This window comes from Lontra canadensis, unplaced genomic scaffold (genome assembly GCF_010015895.1).
Source record: "Lontra canadensis isolate GAN:19392208 unplaced genomic scaffold, GSC_riverotter_1.0 scaffold137, whole genome shotgun sequence".
Lineage (NCBI taxonomy): Eukaryota > Metazoa > Chordata > Mammalia > Carnivora > Mustelidae > Lontra > Lontra canadensis.
In genome coordinates this window covers 3,632,805-3,655,124 of record NW_022631131.1, presented here as the reverse complement: position 1 = coordinate 3,655,124, position 22,320 = coordinate 3,632,805, and the positions used below count along the sequence as shown (strand labels likewise).

General features: G+C 39.7%; 1 protein-coding gene across 1 annotated transcript in view; it reads left to right on the top strand.

The window, feature by feature from the left end:
- Positions 1-22,320, top strand: part of AATF (apoptosis antagonizing transcription factor) — a 63,928-nt gene that overhangs the window by 16,054 nt on the left and 25,554 nt on the right. The window contains exons 6-7 of the mRNA XM_032843298.1: positions 14,601-14,668; positions 16,504-16,584. Coding sequence (XP_032699189.1) covers positions 14,601-14,668; positions 16,504-16,584 — 149 coding nt within the window. The remainder of the gene's footprint in view (positions 1-14,600; positions 14,669-16,503; positions 16,585-22,320) is intronic.

The following is a 22,320-nucleotide window of genomic DNA, read 5'->3' as shown; positions in this document are numbered from 1 at the left end:
TCATGGACCTGTTTTGGCTTTAATTATTTTGATCATCATTATATTAATTTTAGATTACCTTAAAAATATTCAATTGGAGTTCTTGAAGAGGTTAGTTCTGCCTGTAATTTTGGGGTTCATGGGAAGGTCTGGGTTTGACTAAATTTGAGAACCACCAGCATATAGATTGTATTTAATACCATGAGACTGAATGGGATTACGTAGAGAATGAAGCGAGAGAAAATAGAATTGATTCAAACCCTGAGACCTGGGACATTCAGACATTTAGAGTTTGGGCAGATGAAGGGCAACCAGCAAAGGTGACTGAGAAGAAGCAACTAGTAAGCTAAGAGAGTGAGGGAAGAGTGATTTCCCAGGTTCCATGTAAAAGTGTTTCAAGAAGGAGGAAATATAATATCATCCTGATACCAAAACCAGACAAAAGCAGCACAAGGAAAGAAAGTTACAGACCAGTGTCTCTTAGGAATATAGATGCAAGAGTCCACAGAGTACTACTGACTCAATCCAGCAACACATAAAAAAGATTATGTACCATAACCAAGTTGGATTTAGCCCAGGAACATAAGGTTGGTTTAACATCAAAAATCAATTATTGTTAATACACCATATCAATAGAATAAGGACAAAAACCACATGATCACCTTAATAGATGCAGGGGAAAAAATATTTAACCCTTTCGTGATAAAAACACATAGCTAACAAAAACAAAAAAAAACACTACAACGCAGGAAATTGTGAATAGAAGGGAACTGTTTTACTTGCTAAAGAACATCTATGAAAACTCATTTTTAATTACTCAGTGGTGAAAGACTGAATGCTTTTCTCTAAGATTAGGAACACGACAAATAGTCTGCTTTTGCCACTAACACTCAACATTGTACTAGAAGTCCTAGACAGACAGTTATGCAAGAAAAAGAAATAAAGGCATCCAAGCTATCTCTTATGTGCAGATGGCAGGATCCTATATATATCCTATACATAGAAAATCCCAAAGAAGCCACCAAAAAACTATTAGCTAATAAATGAATTCAGCAAAATTGCAAAATATAAGATATCCCCCCAAAAATCAATTGTGTTTCTGTACAGCAGCTGTGAGCAATCTGAAAAGGAAAACTCTTCTATTTATAATAGTATCCAAAAGAATAAAATACTTGGGAATAAATTTAACCAAGGAGGTGAAATATTTGTACATGAAAAACTATAAACATTGTTGAAAAAAATTTTAGAAGACTTGAATAAATGGAAAGTCATCCCATGTTCATGGAGTAGAGGAGTTAATATTCTGAGGGTCACGGTACTCCCCAAACTAATCTTCACATTCAGTACAATCCCTATCAAAATCCCAACGGCCTTTTTGTAGAAATTGATAAACTGATAATTCATATGGAAATGCAAGGGACCCAGAAGAGCCAAAACCATCTTGAAAAAGAACAATTGGAAGACTCCTACTTCCTAATTTCAAAACTTACTACAATCTACAGTAATGAAAGTGTTACAGTACTGGCATAAAGTTAAGTATATAAATCAGTGGAATACTGATCTATATATATAAAGAAATAAACCTTTACATTATGGTCAGTTGGCATTCAGCAAGGGTGCCAAAACAATGCAACAGGGAGTGAACCATCTTTTGTCTTTTCAACAAATAGTGCTGGGACAAATGGATATCCACATGGAGAAGAATGAAGTTGATGCCCTCCCTCATACCTACACAAAAAAATAATTCAAAATGGATCACATACCTAAATGTAAAAGCAAAAACTATAAAACTTTTAGAAGAACACATAGGAGTGAATCTTCCATGAGCTTTGGTTAGGAAATGGGTTAGGACTTCAAAAGTGCAAGTGACAAAAGAAAAAAAATAGATAAATTGGACTTCGTTAAAATAAAAAACCTTGGGGCGCCTGGGTGGCTCAGTGGGTTAAGCCGCTGCCTTCGGCTCAGGTCATGATCTTGGAGTCCTGGGATCGAGCCCCGCATCGGGCTCTCTGCTCAGCAGGGAGCCTGCTTTCTCCTCTCTCTCTGCCTGCCTCTGCCTGCTTGTGATCTCTCTATCAAATAAATAAATAAAATCTTAAAAAAAAAATAAAAAACCTTGGTCCTACAAAAGATACCTTCAGGAAAGTGAGAAATCCTACAAATATTTGTGGGAGAAAATATTTGCAAATCATATGTCTGGTAAGAGACTGGTATCTAGAATATATAAAGCACTCTTACAGAAGGTAGAGTATATGGTACTCTTGCAGGTAGATACAGTGGAAGCATGTGGAAATTCTCATCTGGGTGCTTTTTTTTTGTTTTCTTGTACTTTATGAATTAGGAAGCCATGAGTGAGAAGATGTGGCAGGGGCTGGAGGTTTGAGAAAGGAGGAGGTATGGCAGAGTACCCTGACAGAGGGGAAGAATGAATGGAGGGGAAACCTGCCGGGGAATTGTCAGGTAGCACCGAAGATTCATATGAGGTCATGCTGATGACTTGCAATGGGGAGACCAGTTCCCACAGTCTTGTCTTTTTCTCCAGCCAGTTCAGCCGCATGGATGCAGGTACTGAGATTTAACATGGTTGGGGATTTTGCCAAGGGAGTGCAGGTACATAATCCCTTTACTGTGTTTCTGAAGTTTAAAAAGTTAGGAAAACTCATGGTTTTGTGTTTTGCTTTGTTTTGGTTAAGTTTGTCAAACTTTTGTGGTGGCAGCATCTGAGGTAAAAGGTCACAAAGCTATTATAAACCTGTAAGGCTTTATTTATCTCACCTAGTGGGGATGGTTCATATATTTTGCTGCAGAAATATTCATGTGTTTGATGTTAGGGTGCCATCCCAGACTCTGCTGGGGCATTTGTATTTTATACACTGTCTTATCCTCCTAAAATGCTCAAAATTCTGAATTCCAAGACCTATCAATCCATGAGGGATCTGACTCTGTTTGACAAAGGGATATTACATCTTTCGAGGGAGTTGAGAGTGTATACCAGGAGTGATTATCCTGATGGACTGTGGAGTCACTTCCACCTGAGGAAGGAGGGAATGAGCACATGAGGAGAAGAGGCAGGATGCTGCAAAGGTTTCAGGATCAATGGGTTATTGATCTGGCGGGGCCGAAGAATTATTGGAGTCTAAATGCTAGAAGGAGAATGTTGGAAAGACAGGGAAAGGTTTGTTTCAGCTGGGCTTTTCATCCCTACAGGACATCATTACAGAGCACAAGTTAGTACTACCCTTCTGGTTTCTTCCTTGTGAATCCTTTTAGTAAAATTTTCTCTAATTCTGAATGACTTCCTCCTTATTCTTCCAAGACAAAAGATACATTGTTTGATGCCATGTAAAAAAACATTGCCCAGGAATTCCCAGAAATAGTCAGTGACGGAGCTGGGGTCCCAAAGGATATATAACCCTTCTTGCCACCTTTATTAAAGATAGAAGAAAAAAAAGGACACATAACCAGGACATCCATCTGGCGATCAAGGGGCAGAATACTGGAAATGGGGACTGTTGGAAATTCTGAACAATAGAACTCTCTCTATATACATTGTTACTTTAGTATGGATTAGGAAGAATGGCTAAATGCTGTCACTTGATTCTTTTTTTTTTTTTTTAAAGATTTTACTTATTTATTTGACAGACAGAAATCACAAGTAGACAGAGAGGCAGACAGAGAGAGAGAGGAGGAAGCAGGCCCTCCCGCTGAGCAGAGAGCCCGATGCGGGGCTCGATCCCAGGACCCTGAGATCATGACCCGAGCTGAAGGCAGAGGCTTTAACCCTCTGAGCCACCCAGGCGCCCCAGTCACTTGATTCTTATAAAATTGTTTTTATTTGTAAGAAAAAGAAAGGAAAAGCAAATTGTCAAAAAAAGAAGTTCTTTAGTATTCGAATGCTTAATTCTTAACCGTGTCTGCACACATCAGGGCCTAATACAGATGGTGATTTACTTACACTCCCAGTTAATAATTAGACATCGGGAGACATTATATATCATGCCTAATGGAATATATGGGATCTGATGAGAAAGTTTTCTGTTTTGACTAATAAATTTTAACCCAAATGGCCAAGCCTAGTGAAATATTACAGCCTTTGAAATATTTTAGAACTTGTGCTGAGAAAACAGTGTTACTTTATTCAGTGAATGAATTTATCATCCCTTCGAAATTGTAGGCCTTACTTGGCTCTCACTCTGGAGTGGAGGCATGCTGTAGCACTGAATCAGAAAGTGGAAAAACTAATCAAATCCTTAAACACCAAAGGCAGCGAGGCAGAGTCAGGCTGACTTTTAGTGGTAGCCTCCAGGTATACATTTTCTTATTTTAGTAACCAAATGTGGGTTATTTGTAACGTCAGTGTTAAGATGCTTCTTGAATTTTATTCACACATCCTGATTTCTCTCCATTCTTCTATTTCTCTTCCTGTAATTATTGTATTTGCCATTGCAGAAGCTAGATGCTGTTCATCTCTGATCACAAGATCTAGAAGAATGCTGGCTACATAACTCTGTCATTTTAGAAATGGTTTTGAATAAGCCATTATTGTGTGCAAGGCAGAGTGCAGAGTTCTGTGGGAGGTGAGCATTTGAGTCAGACTGTACCCTGCCTTCGGGAAGCTTACAGCTAGGTAGAAGGGATGACAGAAATACAAACAAACCAGCATGGCTGGTGAAGAGGTATGAAAGAATTCAGAAGAGAGAGAAATTAACAGTTTGGAGGAGTTCCAGAAGGCTGCAGGGAGGAGAAGATGGCATTTGATCTGGCCTTCAAAGACGGATAGAGGGGCACCTGGGTGGCTCAGTGGGTTAAAGTCTCTGCCTTTGGCTCAGGTCATGATCTCAGGATCCTGGGATCAAGCCCCGCATCGGGCTCTCTGCTCGGCAGGGAGCTAGCTTCCCCCTCTCTCTGCCTGACTCTCTGCCTACTTGTGATCTCTCTCTCTCTCAAATAAATAAATAAAATCTTAAAAAAAAAAAAAAAAGACGGATAGAGTGCAAGTTAATAGAGGGAGACTGGAGGAGGGCGGGGTGGGGCTGCTAGGTGGAGGGGATCCTTTGAGGAGAGGATAGTGGCCAGAGTTGCAGGTCATGGAAAGGGAATAGCAGTTAGTTGTTCAAATGGAATAAATGATAAAGGAGAGGGTCTCTTTTGCTCTGATTTATCGTGGCCTAGTTTAGAAAAGTCCTACAACCAATAGCATTCTTCTCAAGTGTTGATTTACCATTTCTGTGAATTTGCCTTTTCTTCATTCTGCTTTTCCTTCATTTTGTATCTAATCTGTCAAAAAATAGAAAGGAAAACTGAATTATTGTACTTGTTCGTTGTTAGCATCTGTGGTGGTGGTGATTTAGCTATGGAAGGTGTTGAATTTTTTTTGCCCCAAATGGGGTTTGGGTATTATTACTGTTATCTGATATTGACAATATCTCTATTTATTGACCATTAAATTTTGCTTAAGTGCATTACTTTTTCCATCTTCTAAAATACCAAATCAGCTTTTATGAGATAAAATTTTTACTTCCTTATGGTTGAGGAAACTGAATCTCTGGAGAGGTCAGATAACTTCTCCGAGATTATACAGCTAGTAAGGGGCATAGCTGGGATTTAGAACCCAGATCTGTCAGACTCCAAAGCCATGTTATACCGACTCAAGGGCAGATATTTACAATTACACTGAATGGTGCAGCACACACAGTCACATAATGAAAGCTCATGTTTAGAATCATTAGATCTTAGAAGAAGAGAGATGAAATCCCTGGATTTGAAATTTGAAAAACATATTTCGTAAATAAAAGACGTTTAAATAAAAGACACTATATTGAAGTTAATTCAGATTTTTATAATAAAGATGTCAAGGGGCGCCTGGGTGGCTCAGTGGGTTAAAGCCTCTGCCTTCGGCTCAGGTCATGATCCCAGTGTCCTGGGATCGAGCCCCACATTGGGCTCTCTGCTCCGCAGGGAGCCTGCTTCCTCCTCTCTCTCTCTCTGCCTGCCTCTCTCTGCCTACTTGTGATCTCTGTCTGTCAAATGAATAAATAAAATCTTAAAAAAAAAAAAAAAAAGATGTCAAGACACCTTTTTTGCAATAAAAGGACCATGTCAAAGAGACTGCAGAAAGAGGGTATAGATGGATTAGAGGAAGCACAAAAGATCTGTTCCCTCTCTTCTTTTCTGGAGAAGAACCAATTTTTTCCTTTGAGTAATGAGATCCAAGAGGGAGGATAGATCTACATCATTTTAACATTAAAAGAATGAGATCTTTTAGGGACACTTGGGTGGCTCAGTGGGTTAAAGCCTCTGCCTTCGGCTCAGGTCATGATCTCAGGGTCCTGGGATCGAGCCCCGAATTGGGCTCTCTGCTCAGCAGGGAAGCTGCTTCCTTCTCTCTCTCTGCCTGCCTCTCTGCCTACTTGTGATCTCTGTCTGTCAAATAAATAAATAAAATCTTAAAATAAAAAAGAGAATGAGATCTTTTAATTCATTTGGATTAATTTTTTGTTTTTTCTTTTAAAGATTTATTTATTTATTTTAGAGAGAAAGAGGGAGCATGCATTGGATGGAGTGGTGGGGAGAGAGGAAGAGAGAGAGAGAATCTCAAGCAGACTCCCCACTGAATGCAGAGCCTGACAAAGGGCTCAATCCCATAACCCACTGGAGCCAAAATCAAGAGTCAGATACTCATAAAGAAGATGTGATATGTGTGTGTACACATACAGACACAGACACATAGAGTAGAATACTATTCAGGCATTAAAAATGAAATCTTATCATTGCAACGACATAGATAGAACTAGAGGGTATTATGCTAAGCAAAATAAGTCAGAGAAAGATTGTTATCATGATCTCACTGATATGTGGAATTTAAGAAACAAAACTGAGGATCATAGGGGAAGAGAGGAAAAAATAAGACGAAAACATGGAAACAAACTATAAGAGGCTCATAGTCATAGGAAACAAACTGAGGGTTGCTGGAAGTGAGGGGTAACTGGGTGATAGACATTAAGGAGGGCATGTGATGTAATGAACATTGGGTATTGTATAAGATTGATTAATCACTGACCTCTACCTCTAAAACCCATAATACATTATATGATAATTAATTGGATTTAAATGAAAAAAAAAAAAAGTCACACACTCAACCAACTGAGCCACCCAGGCACACCGTTTTTGTGTTTTTTTTTTTAATTCAAGCACTCGGGATAGGTTTTTAAGAAGGGTAATTTTTTTTAAAAGATTTTATTTATTAGAGAAAGAGAGTGTGGGGCCTCGTATCTAGAATACATAAAGAACTCTTACAGCTCAATAATAAAAAGGCAACCTTATTAAAGAATGGCCAAGGCTTATCTGAGTAGACATTTCTCCAAAGAAGATATACAAATGACCAGTAAGCACAAGAGGATGCTCAACCTCATTAGCCATCAGAGAAATGCAAATCAGAACCACAGTGAAATAATACTTTATACCCACTAGGATGACTGTCATCAAAAAGTCAGACAATAACAAGTGCTGATGAGGATGTAGAAAAATCGGACTTGCCCAGCACTGCTGGTGGGAATGTAAAATGATGTACCTGCTTCGGAAAACAGGCTGGCAGTACCTCAAGGTGTCAGACGTAGAGTTACTATGTAACCTAGCAATTCCACTCCCATGTATTTACCTGAGAAAAATGAAAGCACCTGTCTGTACAAAAACTTGTCATGAATATCCATAGCAGTGTTATTCTTAATAACCATGAGGTGGAAACAACTCTGATATCCCTCAATTAATGAATAGGTAAAATATGGTGTAGCTCTGCAGTGGAATATTATTCAGCTGTAAAAAAGAAGGAAGTACTGATATATGCTATAACATGAATAAACCTTGGGACATATGTTAAGTGAAATAAGCTAGTTATAAAAGACCATAAATTGTATGATTGCATTTTATATGAAATGTCAGGAATGGGCATATCATAAAGATAGAAAGATTAGTGATTGCTTAATCACTAATTGTATGGGAGTTTGTGGGTCGGGCTTACTGGGAATGATCGCTAATAGGTTCGGGGTTTCTTTTAGTGGGATGAAAATGTTCTAAGAGTAAATGTGGTAGTGATTGCACAACTCTGTGAATTGACCAAAGTACACTGAATTATATACCTCTTGCATGGGTGAATTAATATAGTAAGTGAATTATATCTCAATAAAGTTGTAAACAATTGCTTGGCATTATCAGCAGCAAATCAAAATAAGTGTTGTTGCTATTTTTTCTAGGGTGTTACCATGTTTTGTTTTTTTTTCAGGAGCAGGAAAATATCATAAGGGCTTTAATCAATATATCCTTGATTCTCCTGTCTTTTTCGCCTTTGGACATTACAAAATTTCTCAGTGTGAATTTGTAGACTGGCAAAATTTTTCAGAACACCTATAGTGGTCCCTCTCCCTCGATCCACAGGTTATATGATCCAAAACTTTCAATGGATCGCTGAAACCATGGATAGTACCATGCCCTAAATACACGTTTTTCCTGCACATACATACTGTGAATAAAGTTTAATTTATAAATTAGGCAGGATAAGAGAATAACAACAATAGCTAATAATGAAATAGAACACTTATAACAATATACTATAATAAAAATGTGAATGTGGTCTTTATCTTATTGTACTGTACTCTCCCTTCTTGAGATGATGTGAGATGATGAGATGCCTGTGTGATGAGGTGTAGTGAGGGCAATGACGTAGCCACATGACATAGCATCAGGCTCCTCTGGACCTTCTGAGGACCCATCAGAAGGAGGGCCATCTGCTTCTGCACCGCAGTTGGCTGTGGGTAACTAAAACCAGGGTTGAGGCGGGGACTACTGGATAGTCTGGACATTGCCAAATAAATCCTGACATATTCTTCTTGGGTCACATATTATCCAAGGAATGATAAAGCGTTACGTTGCTGAGAAGCTTTAGAGGGCAAAAACTTCCAATACTTTATTTAGGTTTTAAGATTTTTTTTTTTATTTTTAATTTATTTGACAGACAGGGATCACAGGTAGGCAGAGAGGCAGGCAGAGAGAGAGGAAGGGAAGCAGGCTCCCTGCTGAGTAGAGAGCCCAGTGTGGGGCTCGATCCCAGGACCCTGGGATCATGACCTGAGCTGAAGGCAGAAGCTTTAACCCAGGCCACCCAGGCGCCCCTTTATTTAGGTTTTAAATAGTAGGTTTATACTACTGTTGTATCACGTTCAAACATTTATCAGATCATCTCTTGACTTCCCTCACAGTGGTGAGGTGTGGGCCTTCCTAGGCTTTCTGCCTCCACGCTTCCCGTTCTCCATACCCCTGGTATACTTACTGTCATGGTTTTGTGAAAAGTCAGTTTTTATAATATTATGACTAAGTAAATGTACTATGATTATATTTCCTTAGATGCTTGTTTTTTCCTAGAGTTAATAATGCCTTTTTCAAGATATGCTTAGTGTTCTATCTCCTGCTATTTTTTTCCCCACACAGACCAAATGCCTTGAATGCATAAATTAACCTATCATTTCCCCACTCCCTCTACCTTTTCCAACCCAGAGACCTTTTTTCTAGGGCTCTCCGGACTCTTCCTTTCTGGAACAACGGTTGTTCTCTGTGCCTCCGCTGTCAGTAGTCTCAGGGCCTGTCTTTGCTGCTTTCCTGAGTTGGACCTGTTTTCTGACGTCTCACGTTTTCCTCCTTCTTATCACATGCGCTCATGTTACTGAGGCACATCTTCCCGTGAAGGGGCGCATGCGGAGTAAATCATTGAGTCTCTTTACACGCGTGAAATGTCTCCGTGTAACTCTCATACTTGGTTAATCTTTTGTGTGTGGAATTTGAAGTCGAAAGTCCTTTTCCTCAGAATTTTGAAGGCATTGCCCTGCAGTCCTCTGCTACTTGCTATTGCTACTGAAATGTCCAGTCCCACTTAGTTTTCATTTCTGAATATGTAGGGTGACTATATAATCTCTTGCCAAAACTGGGACATTTGAGGTACTAGCCTGAAAAAGAATACTAGGACAGCAGGCGTAAACCAGGACTCTCTGGGGTAAACTGGGACATACGGTCACCCTCTTTATATGTGACCTATTTTTTCTGTAAGCATTTAGGATCTTCTCTGTACTTCCAGTGTTCCACATTTCATGCTGATGTGTCTTGGGAAAGGTCTTTTTTTCATTCATTGTACTAGATTTTTTCAGGCTCATTCCTGTCCTTCGATTTGGGAAATTTTCGTTACTGTTTCTCTAATTATGTCCTCCTAGCCTTCCTTAGTCAGATGTTTGACATTCTGGATTGTCCTCTAGATTTTTTTCTTCTCTTACAAATAAGCAAGGGTCTGTTATCCTTTTGCCTTTTTGTTTTATAGCTGAAGGGTTTTTGTACATTTCTTTTCCAGTTTATTGAAATATAATTTTTTTTTCTGTTTTGTATTTAATTTCTTGTTTTACTCTTTTCTCACATCCTCCTGTTCTTACAGGAATATGTCTTCTTTTCCATTCTTCTTTCTTTCTTTTCTTAGGTTTCTTTTGTTTCCTTCGTTGCTCTCTTGGATCCCCTCTTACCTATCTGCTTTGGTCTGTCTGAGCCTTTACGCAGATGCCAGTGGTCCTTAACTCTCTTCATATTTAGTAGTAAGACATTCAGAGTACCTCTGAAACCTGAGGAGAGCTTTTTGGCTTCTTTAACTATAATTGCTCTGTGAACTAACATCTTGTTTGGAATAGTCTTCAAATGTCAGAACTTGGAGATATTTTCTGGGGAGTGGAGGGATCAACCATGCAGTTTCTCCAAGAGATACTCCTCTGCTCTCCTGCATGGGAGATTTTGTGTCAGGGTGCTGACATTCCGTTTGTAGGGTAAGGGAAGCAGGCAGAAGTTCCCAGGGACTGGCATGGCACCTTTTTCTTCTACCTCATTCCAGCCTCTTGTGCCTCAGAGCCATCTCTCTGGAGCTTCTGGGGCTCAGTTTTTCCAGAGAAGAAAACTTTTCTCCCTGTGAGTGGGGAAGAAGGGTATAGTCACTTGTGGGATAATGGAGAAGGCCCAGTGGCACTGTCCCCTCCCACTTCTCCCTCTTTGTGGTAACTGTCACTGCCAGAGCTCCTCCTCACAGGGATTCTGTGGGCCTAATTAGTTCCACCCTCACCTTTATTCCCTCTGGGCACTTGGGTGATAACTGCCTTTTACTCTTCCATCTCCTGTCTTTGAAAAATTTATGAAAATCTGCTCTCATTAACTCTCCCTTTCTCTTCTTTCTCGTGGGTTAATACATTTGTTTTATTCCTCTCCTGTCTTTTAGAGGGCTTGAGAAGGGAGAAGAGATAAACTAATGTGTTCAGTCTGCCATTTTTAACTGATTCTGGCGTGCATTTTTCTAGACAAAGTATTATAAATGCTGATTAGATGCTGAACAGTACCATCAGCGCTATTCCTCATGTATGTTGTTATGGGTTAAGTAGGTTTTTGTGGGCTGACCTGGAAACCTAACATCTATGATTTTCCCCTGGAACTAGAGAAACAATCAAGCCTTTGTGAGCTGACCCTGGGATTAAAACAGACTAGAACAAAAATATTTCACGCATGTCTCCATTTTCTGAGTCACAAAGGAAATTAGAAATACTACATCATTATTGTTGAAAAGAAAAAGCTCCACTAACTGTAACAGAAACCTGTATTTTAATAGAAAAGTTTATTCATAAAGTTAAGCTATAAAAATTGAACTGAGAAGCAAAATTAATTCTTCAGCAATATTCCTAAAGCTTAATTTTTCAGTAACTTTTTTGAAAGCCGTTTTCCTAATTAAATTAAAACCCAGTGATTGTGTTAGCTGTGGGAAATAGCAGTAGCCATGGGAATAGTTTGTTTACTTGTATTTTCTGGCTACTTTTTTTTTTTTTTTAAGATTTTACTTATTTGTCAGAGAGAGAGCGTAGGAGCAAGGTGGAAGGGCAGAGGCAGAGGGAGAAGCAGGCTCCCTGCTGAGCAGGGAGGCCAATGTGGGGCTCAGTCCCAGGATCCTGAGATCATGACCTGAGCCGAAGGCAGATGCTGAACCAACTGAGCCTCCCAAGCATCCCTTTTGGCTATTTTCCTTCTTTCTTTCTTTCTTTTTTTTTTTTTTTTTTTTTTAAGATTTTATTTATTTATTTATTTGACAGAGATCACAAGTAGGGAGAGAGGAAGGGAAGCAGGCTCCCTGCTGAGCAGAGAGCCCGATGCAGGGCTCAATCCTAGGACCTTGGGATCATGACCCGAGGCTTTAACCCACTGAGCCACCCAGGTGCCGCCCCTTTTGGCTACTTTCTTATTCCTGCCTTGCACGCAACAGGATCTTCTGCCTCACTGGACTGAATAAAGTAGACTTGGCCAGATTGACCAGTAAAACCACCTTCCTTGTCACAAATGACTAAGGGTAGCTGTGCAGGGCACTTGGGTAGTGAAATTGCAGCCCAGAATATGGAAAGTACAGAGAGAAAATGCTGCGCCAACTCAGTGTTTGAATGGAGGGACCACTGCAAACGTAACAGACCCACCATAGTCGTGCGGCTTCAGTCTCCAGTCTTCGGGAAGGGCATATGGGGCTTGCTTTCCGAGGATCACCCCTGTTGTGCTAGGGCAGCCTTCCATGAGCACTTGCTCCCCGTGGTCCTGACAACCCCAGTCTCAAGGGATCAGAGCCGATTAGGAAAACCAGGAACCGTTGTTCCAATCTCTTCTGTGGCTGGAACAGGTAAGGGCAATGAGATGCAGCCGCTTCATTATTTCCCATCCCTTTTCATATTTTCTTTCCTTTCTTTTTCTTCTCTTTCTTCTGTTTTCCTTATCAACCTCTCTTCCTTCCCATCACCCTCACCCCACGCCCCAGCCACGCTTCTGACAGAACATTGACTAGGAACCAGAAGCCCATTTTGGCTCAGCCTTCAGGGCAGCTGTTTACAGAGTAGCAGTGTTACACGGGTTTACTGTGTCGTATGTCTGTGTAACACTGGATTTGGATCTTGTATTTAGCTGCCAGAAGTGACTGTGATGAAGTAGGAGAGATAAACTGATAGATTGGCTGCCAGAAAGATGTTGGGAATCAATCAGATAAACAGTGTAGAGAAATAGCTTGCTGTTTTCTAGTGATAATAAACCAGTGGCCTCTGGTCCCCACATTTTTAAACGTAATTGCTGTAGTAATAATGTCCAAAATAAGCAAATGAAGAAACATCACAGGAGAGTTTTTAATTGCGATTGAAATATCCTTTTCCCTTTTGCAGTAAAGATTCATCTTCTATGGAAATGAACATTTCTATAAATTTGTTTTACTTCTTCCAGTGCCTACTTACATAAACAAATGAAAATCAGAGAGTGAACTACTTTCATAGGAATTTATTCCTCCTCCTCTATCCTCCCACAGACGTCAGCTGTTTAAAGTGGTGAAATATCTATATTGCTACCATGCCTCACCTACAGAATCATTACTTTTTTTTTTTTTTTTTTTGTGAAGAAACAAATTTTAAAGTCCAACCTGTATAATTGACAGATGGTGAGCAGGATTATTTTAGTGTGTCCCCTTATATTTCTCTCAGAAGACTTTTGGGATTTTAATCTCTGTTGCTATTTCTCTGCACACAGCACTTGTATGGGAGAGATGTATCCCGTTTTATTATCATAATTTAAAACTCTCCTCCTTCAATGTTTAACCTTTCTTTATTCTTAAGCAGGTCCCATGCCCGTCGTGGAGCTCAAGCTCACGACCCTGAGATCAAGAGTCACACGCTCTACCAACTGAGGCATCCAGGCGCCCCTAATATCTAACTTCTCAACATTACTTCTCTTCACCTAGGACTTTAAGACCCAATGCAAATTCTTAAGTCTGTGTGAAAGGTACAGGTTTACACTCTGGTTGTGTGCAGTGGACCACCCAGGACTAAGAGGAGAGTAGGAGAGTCATTTATGGGGGCCCATGGAGTTCGTTGTATGGGACGAGAGACTGGTTCTCTGTGTTGTATTTGCAGTCCACACATATGACTTCTGTCAGGATCCCTTTTAAAATTGTCATGGCTTTGACTGTGTTGGTGTCATACGTGGTTAAATCTCTTCATAGTAAGCTTGGGGGAGTACCAGCCATGGAAAGCAAGAGAATGAAGTTTGCACTTTTAATTATATGTAATAAAGGCTTTTGCCTGAGGAAGACCTTCCTGACTATTGGAGGTTATAGGTCAGAAGTTAACCATGTACCATTATCCTATTGGTGAGAAGCTGATGCATTTTCCTTTTTGCCATACAGCCTTTCCCACCTGACCTTTTAAAGATTCTCCATCGGTATTGATGAGGTGGACAAAACTAATCATAAAAACAATGAGGGGAATGTTGCGCACTCATTGATCCATTTGAAATGAACTGCAGTACAATAAGTCTTCCAAATGGACTTCTGTTCTCAGCTATTGCTGTAGCCACCTTTTTAAAGATACATAAATATGAAAGGGTTAATGGGAATTCAGTCATGCTCTTGCCACTGGGTTGTCCCTTATTGATTGTAGTTTTAGAGCTGTCACGGTGCCATTCAGAATTCCTACAGTGCCCTTTTAAAGTCACTTGGTGCTGGGAGATGATAAATAAATCTGTTGCTTTCCTTTTTCCCCTAGCTCCTTCGGGAACTCATAGAACGGAAAACCAGCTCCTTGGATCCCAACGATCAAGTGGCCATGGGAAGGTAATTTAGATATGGCTTTCTGTTTGTGCAAGCGGCCTATATAATAGTTTCTCCCTTTGAGTCCCCTTAATTCTGCATCAGAGGCAGCGGTTGGCTCCGTTATTGTAAATGTTAAGCAACATTAAAAAAAAAAAAAAGTTAAGCAAGACAGTAAGAGCTGGAAAGACAAGGTGATGGAAATCCTATACCTTGCCTTAAGTACAGTTGAATAAGAGATTATAAAACACCTATGTTTTTGTTTTAGGGTTTGTTTTTCAAAGTCCTTCTTACGGTCTTTGCTCCCTGATTTGGGCTGTGATTGTATCTGTATCGGTCTCTGACCGCTGGATAAAAAGCAGCCACCCAAATGTGTGTTCTCAGCTGTCAGAATGTGGCACTATGCACAACAGGTTCCTTGCTCATAGTTGAATCTGCTTTGTTCGAGTCTGCCCTAATTTAGACCTCCACCCCTTCAGTAAAAGCCTCAGCACAATTAGAAACAGAACGTGGCAGCATTACCCAGATGTCAGGGTAGAATGTAAAGTAGTGAAGGAAGGCTCGTGTGTATGCTTCATCCTGTGGTTGGAAAATAAAAAGGGCATTTAGAGTGCTACCTAATGAATAGTGTACATTTAAATAGCCATGAGCCATAATTTGCAAAAGCATGAAAGGAAACAAAAGCTGCAAGTACCAGAATGGGATTCTGGGCAAAGCAGCATTTTGAGAACACAATGAAAAATTTGTTTTGATGAAATAATTTTATTTGAGTAAAACATTATTTGGGTTTAAGGATAGGATATTGTTGGTATTTTGCGTATCTCTGGAATGCTATAGAGAGCTGTTCACTATAAATTTAATGTGATACAGCAAATTGCGTGGTGATTATATTGTACATTTATCTGACTTTACAATAAAATAGATTATGGTAATTAAGATTATATTAAGATTACAGTAATTGGATTTCCCTAGATTATTTTTTTCTGATGTTGAGTTTTCGTTGTATAAATCAGGTAAGATGACTAGCTGTTGCTGTTTCTCTCTTTTTTTTTTTTTTTCCACATTTGTTCATATGAGGAATTTATGAAGATTTTTCTTGGCCAGTATCCTTTATTTGAAAAATTAATTCCTTTTCATCTGAAATGACTGCAGAATATGTGACTCTTGTTTGGATCCTGATTCAAACAAACTAACTGTAAGAGTGAGATGACCCAGGAAATTTGAAGACTGACTCAGTATTTGGTAGTAAAGAATTACTGGCAACTTTTTTTGTAGGTGCGACAGTCGTATTGAGACTATATTGGGGGGAAAGAACCCTTACCTCTCAGCAGCACATTCTTAAATACTACAGATGAAATGAAAATTAAATACACAAAATGGCCGAAAAACTAATGTCAGTGGTGGGTAATTACAAAAAATTAGCAAACATTGGAAAGTGCCAGAAAAAGCACTTGGGTATTAACAAAGGGAAGATTGAAGAATTCCTGTATTCAAACTGAACAGCAGTTGCAGTGTTAGTAATAGAACATCCTGCACAGCTAAAACATTGAAAGCAAACAACTCTCTACTCTGTTTGCTGGCTTTTCCTGTGGACTGCAAGATTTAGTGCCTGTCACAGGAACTCTAGATACTAAGGAGCATTGTTAACCAAATTCGCTATAGAATTTCCCAGCTGCCATTTCTTTTTTTCTCATTGCACAAATCCTCTTCAATTGATTAGTCGCTTTGGCCCCAGACTATCTTGAGGAACTTGATGTGGGTTGATGATTTCTTTGCGCAGTGAGAAAAATTCCAGTTTGTCAATAAGTACAACTGTTTCTGTTAGTGATGATGCATAACATTGCTTGTGAATTTCCCAGGCAGTGGCTTGCGATCCAGAAGTTACGAAGCAAAATCCACAAGAAAGTAGATAGGAAAGCCAGCAAAGGAAGGAAACTCCGGTGAGTTACTTTTTAGAAAAGATTTTAACATGTTACAACTCTTACATTTTGGCTGTTATGTCAGTTCTATATGTCTTCTGATGATTCTGTTTTTAAGGATCAAAAAAATAACAAAAACAGTGTCTGTGGCTTTTGGGGGACTCCATTTTTCTTACTCTAAAATGGAAATGTTGTAGTTCAGTTCCTTTTTGTTTTGCTGTTGTAAGGGGATGGGTTAAATAACACCTGCATTTTCCTGAAAGAAAAATAAGAAGAAAAAAAGATAGTTGAAATTGTCTTAGTTTTTTGTTTTGTTTTGTTTTTTGGATTTTTTTTTTTTTTTTTCTAGAGCGAGAGAAAGCAGGAGTGGGGAGGGGAGAGGGAGAGAGAGAGAATCCTAAGCAGACTCTATGCCCAGCCTGGAGCCCAGTGTGGGGCTCGATCTTATGATCCTGAACCCACGACCTGAGCTGAAATCAAGAGTCACATGCCCAACTGACTGAGCCACCCAGGCATCCTGAAATTGTCTTAGTTTTAAAAAGGGATTTCTACAGAACAGTATAGCAGTTTTACTTTGGATGCTTGTTTAGAATATATTGGTCCATTTTCATGAGGCCATACATGTATACACTATGCTAAGAAGATATAAATGAAGGATTCCAGAGAATGTTAACAGTGTGCTTAAATGAAATGAGAAATACATTTTTTTTAAGATTTTATTTTTAATCAATGTCTTCACCCAACATGGGGCTTAAACTTAAACCCTCAGATCAGTAGTCACACACTCTACCGACTGAGCCAGCCAGGCTCAGTCTAAGAGAAATAGAATTTTTATGAGAAAACAGATTCTGACCTTCAGTCAGAAGAAAAGAAAACCTTCAGTCCTGTATATGTTGTATATGTATGGTATACAGAGAGGTAATATTTTATTTTATGTCCGTTGTGTAGTATCATTTGCACAAAGCCTCCTGTCAAAGAAACTACTTATAATTGGGGTGCACATGGAAAAAAAAAAAATCTTCAACTCATTGTGTTACGACAGTTTAGGCAGATAGCGAATTCTGCATCCTTATTAGAGACTGCCTGTCATTGAATTCCCTTTAGACAGATGTGGATCTGTCTCATATTTAAGTAACTTCAGAGAAGCAGATTTCACAACTACTTTAACTGATCTGTTTTTGTTTTTAACAGACTCACCAGGAAATAGGTATTTCTCTCTAACTTTGCAGAAGTGCAAAGCAACTTTTCACCATCTTTTTATTCAAAGTCACTTTCTTAAATCTCAGGTTAAATTGTTATAATTTGTTTAACTTTTTTTGTATTTGGAATTTCCATGTCTTTACACTTCTCCAGGTTTGTTTTTAGTGGGATGGTTAAGAGCATAGGTTCCAGGGCCAAACTTACTCTTTAATGTTGAGAACAGATTTTTCCCTAGTGCTGTGCTTTCAAAATTGTAGCTTTATGAGATGATAAATGTTCTCTAGAGGGAGAAGCCTGGAATCCTGGGAGGCTTGGGTTCAAATTCTGGCTCTGGCTGTATGATTTTGGTTGTTCTTTTCTCTCTGTGACTCACTTTTCTCATTTACTAAGTAGTATAATAATCCCTACTTCATAGATTTGGTTTGAGGGTTAAAATGATGTGTAAATGTCTGGTACATAGTAAACATTCGAAAGTGTTAATTTTCTTGGTTTCTCTTGTTTACCTGTTGGTATTGCTGTTGCAAATATACCATCTTCAGAAGAATTGAGAGAGGACAAAATCCCTTCTCTACATTATTGTTAGGAATTTTATATTGGGACAGGTACCTAAGTGTGTGTGCCCCTTGAGGGCAAGAATTGTGCTCCCTTCTTTAAGATAATTCCAGCCTTTTATTAGTCAGCCAGAAGATGTTTTTGGATGATTATGTCATTAAACTTAACATGCTCACCAGGTATGGAGAAATGGCTATACCCTTAAACATAATGCAGTGTAAGAAGCTGGGTGAATATTGGAAAAGGGAGTACTTTTCTAACATGGCAAGTTACTTAGGAGAACATGAGTCTGTTCTTACCCAAATCAAAACATACTTACCATGGTTATTATTTATTAAGTTGAAAGAAAAAAAATTATTTTGTTTTAGTAGCAAGTTTTTTTCTTACATTAATTTATTTTCTAAAAGATTTTATTTATTTATTTATTTGACAGAGAGAAAGAGCTAAAGGGGGAACAAATGGGGGAGCAGGAGAGGGAGAGAGAAACAGGCTCCCCACTGAGCAGGGAATCCTGACGTGGGACTTGATCCCACGAACCTGGGATCACGATCTGAGCTGAAGGCAGATGTTCAACCAACTGAGCCACCCAGGCATTTGTTAAACTAACCTCACTAAACTGTTCATTAGAGGTTTGGTCACTGCGAGTATATACACCTGGTTTTGTAGCATTTTGATAAGTGATTTAGAGTCACACATGCCTATAAATCCAAAGACATTTAAAGTCTTATTCTGGCAACAGGCAAGTGAGAGACAGACATTCTATTTAAATGGAGCTAAACATTAAAATGTAAGGCATGGTTAATTAAAATTCAAAAAGGAGGGGCACCTGGGTGGTTTAGTCATTGAGCTTCCAACTTTTGATTTCCCTTGGGGTCATGATCCCGTGGGTTGTGGGTTTGGGCCCGGAGTCGGGCTCCCTGGTCAGAGGGGACTCTGCTTGGAATTCTCCCCCTCTGCCTCTCCTCCCTGCTTGTTCTCTCTCTCTCTCAATTAAATAAATCTTTTTTTTTTTTTTTTTTTTTTTTTTTTTAAGTACAAATAAGATTCCTTCTGAAGTTCAATGAACCGTATTGGGTACCATGTAAGACCCATTTTGCCCTTCAGTAGTGTGTCCTCAGGAGAGGGTGGCAGTGGGGTGCTTGGGTGGCTCAGCTGGTTAAGTGTCTGACTCTTAGTTTTGGATCAGGTCATGATCTCAGGGTTGTGAGATTGGACATTGGTCTCCACACTGGGTGTGGATTGTGCTTAAGATTCTCCCTCCCTCTCCCTCTGCAACCCCCTCCCTGCTCACCCATGCATGCTCTCTTTCTCTTTAAAAATACAAAAAAAGGAGAGGGCAGCAGACAGTGATGCTGTGTGGGAGGCCCTGTGGTGGAGGTTCTCCTGGTGGCCAGGTCACCTGGGTGCCCTTGGCGGAGTGCAGGCTGCTCAGGAAGCTTGTGTCTGAGACGCCATCCACATTCCACACTAAGCAGACTAGAAGAGTCAGCCCAGTGAAAGGCTACAGAGAATAATGGTTTTAAAAACATAGACGAGAGTGTACGTGGCCATTTTGGAAACTGTAATTTAATTTGTTTTGGCAAACACTTAAAATGCATAGGGGGGAATGGCAGTAGATAAGGCTGTGTGAGTAGGTGAGTGCTAGGTCATGGCCATGCTAAGAATTTGGACTTTATTCTGTACACTGTAGTGAGTCATGGAAAAACAAAGGAAGACTGAAGAACTGTCACAGAGTGAAGGAGACTAAGGAGACATCGCAAGTAGGTACAGTTTGGGGTCCTAGATTGGAGCCTGGAAAAGAAAAAGGACACTAGGGTAAAAACGGGTGAAATTTGAGAGCTGTGTAATTTGGATAGTAGTATCATACCAGGGTTCACTTCCTGATTTTGATAATCGTACTGTGTTTATGTAAATTGTTAACTCTAGAAGAAGCTGGGCAAGGGTATTCATGAACTCTATTATTTATGCGGTTGTTCTACAAGTCTAAAATTACTACAAATTAGTTGTTGAGTTAAAAAGTTTGGGACTGCGGTTCCTGGGTGGCTCAGTCAGTTGAGTGTTCGGCTCTTGATTTTGGCTCCAGTCATGATCTCAGGGTGGTGAGATCAAGCCCCATGTCAGTTCTGCACTGGGCATGGAGATGACCTGGGATTCTCCCTCTCCCCACCCCACCAAAAACAAGTTCAGGGCTCCAGACTGGGCTTGGAGGTTACTTTAAAAAAAGTTTTATTTTATTTTTTATTAATTTATTTGACAGAGAGATACAGCAAGAGAGGGAACACAAGCAGGGGAAGTAGGAGAAGGAGAAGCCGGCTTCCTGCAGAACAGGGAGCCTGATGCAGGGCTTGATCCCAGGACCCTGGGATCATGACCTGAGCCAAAGGCAGACGCTTAACGACTGAGCCACCAAGGCACCCTTAAAAAAAAAAAGTTTTAAAAGAAGGTCATATGTTTTGCATTGTTTTGCAGTTTCGTCATCCATATTCACCTGGCTTTCCTGTGACCATGAATGTGAGGAATGTGGTCAGAATGAGAGGGTGGTCTTTATTAATCGCAACAGTGATCACATTTATAAAACTCTCACTGTTAGGCACTGCTAAGCAGTTTACGTGCAGAGAGAACAAAAACCACACTCTGGAGCTTCCTTGTCCAGGTTTGAAACCTGACTCTGCTACTTACCTACCCCCCACCCCACCCCGGGGACCTTGGGCAAGTTAGTTTACTTCTGTGCTTCAGTTTCCTTACCTGTGAAACGTGTATATTCCTGAAAGTCCCATCTTAGAGGAGTGGTATCAGATTAGGTGAGCTGATTCCTGTAAAGTGTTTTGAGAAGTGAAGCAGCTCACGCAGCCTGCACAGAGCTGGGAAGTCGCAAATTTGGATTTGAGCTAAGTGGTCTGATTGCAGAGCCCATGCTTCTGACCTGTGGCCTGTTCGTTTCTCTCTGGGCAGGACTTACTGGCCTCTGCAGGCACCAGAATGACATATTGGATACATTAGCGTTCTGCCCCGAAGGATTAAACAAGTGGCCCGGCTAGATGAAACTATTATAAATAACATCCTTAAATGAGACCTCAGGAAGAGCTGATAGATATGCCAGCTGTCATCACTGATACTGGGTTCCACCAGTGAGCAGGTTCTGCTCTTTGTTTGCCATAGAGTTGGAAAGAGAAGATTTCCAGAAATGTCATAGCACAGACGAACGATCATTTAAATGGTAACAGGTTAATGGCATCAGCCTGGTCAGACTGGGCATTGCAGCTTGTTAGTTGGATGCTAGAAAATAATTTATTTTTAGAAAAGGAATATTTGCGTTTGGGGAAATAATTATGCCTGTTGATTATTTTTACTTAGCATTATATTTAAGTAGATTTGATCATGATTTAATCAGAATTCATAATGTAAGTGAATTAAATTTAGGCTTTAAGTAACAGGATGTCTTACTGTGTTTGTTCTTCTTCAGCAAAATGCCATTTATCTTTTCTTAGCATGGTTGTTAAAAGGTGTTTTAATACTAAAACATGCATCCATCCTCAGCAGCACTGAGATCAGGTGAAATCTATTGCATTAAGTACACATTACTAAATTGTCTTTAATGTGATTACTTCTTAAAGTCTGTCTTTCGTCATGCTATTAATAGTTATTGAATATATTGTATTAAAATGTAAAGGTATTCCACAGAGCAGCACCATCCAATAAAAACATGCATTACATATACAATGTTAAATGTTCTGGTGGCCACAAAGTAAAAGGAATCAGGTGGACTTAATAATATATTTCACCTAGGGACACCTGGGTGGCCCAGTCAGTTAAGCGTCTGCATTTGGCTCAGGTCATGATCCCAGAGTCCTGGGATCCAGCTCTCATCGGCCTCCCTACTCAGTGAGAAGCCTGCTTCTCCAGAACTCTGCCCTTCCTCTGCTCATAATCTCTCTTTCTGTCTCTCGCTCAAATAAATAAATAAAATCTTTAAAAAATACTTCTTTTAACCCAGTATGTCAAATA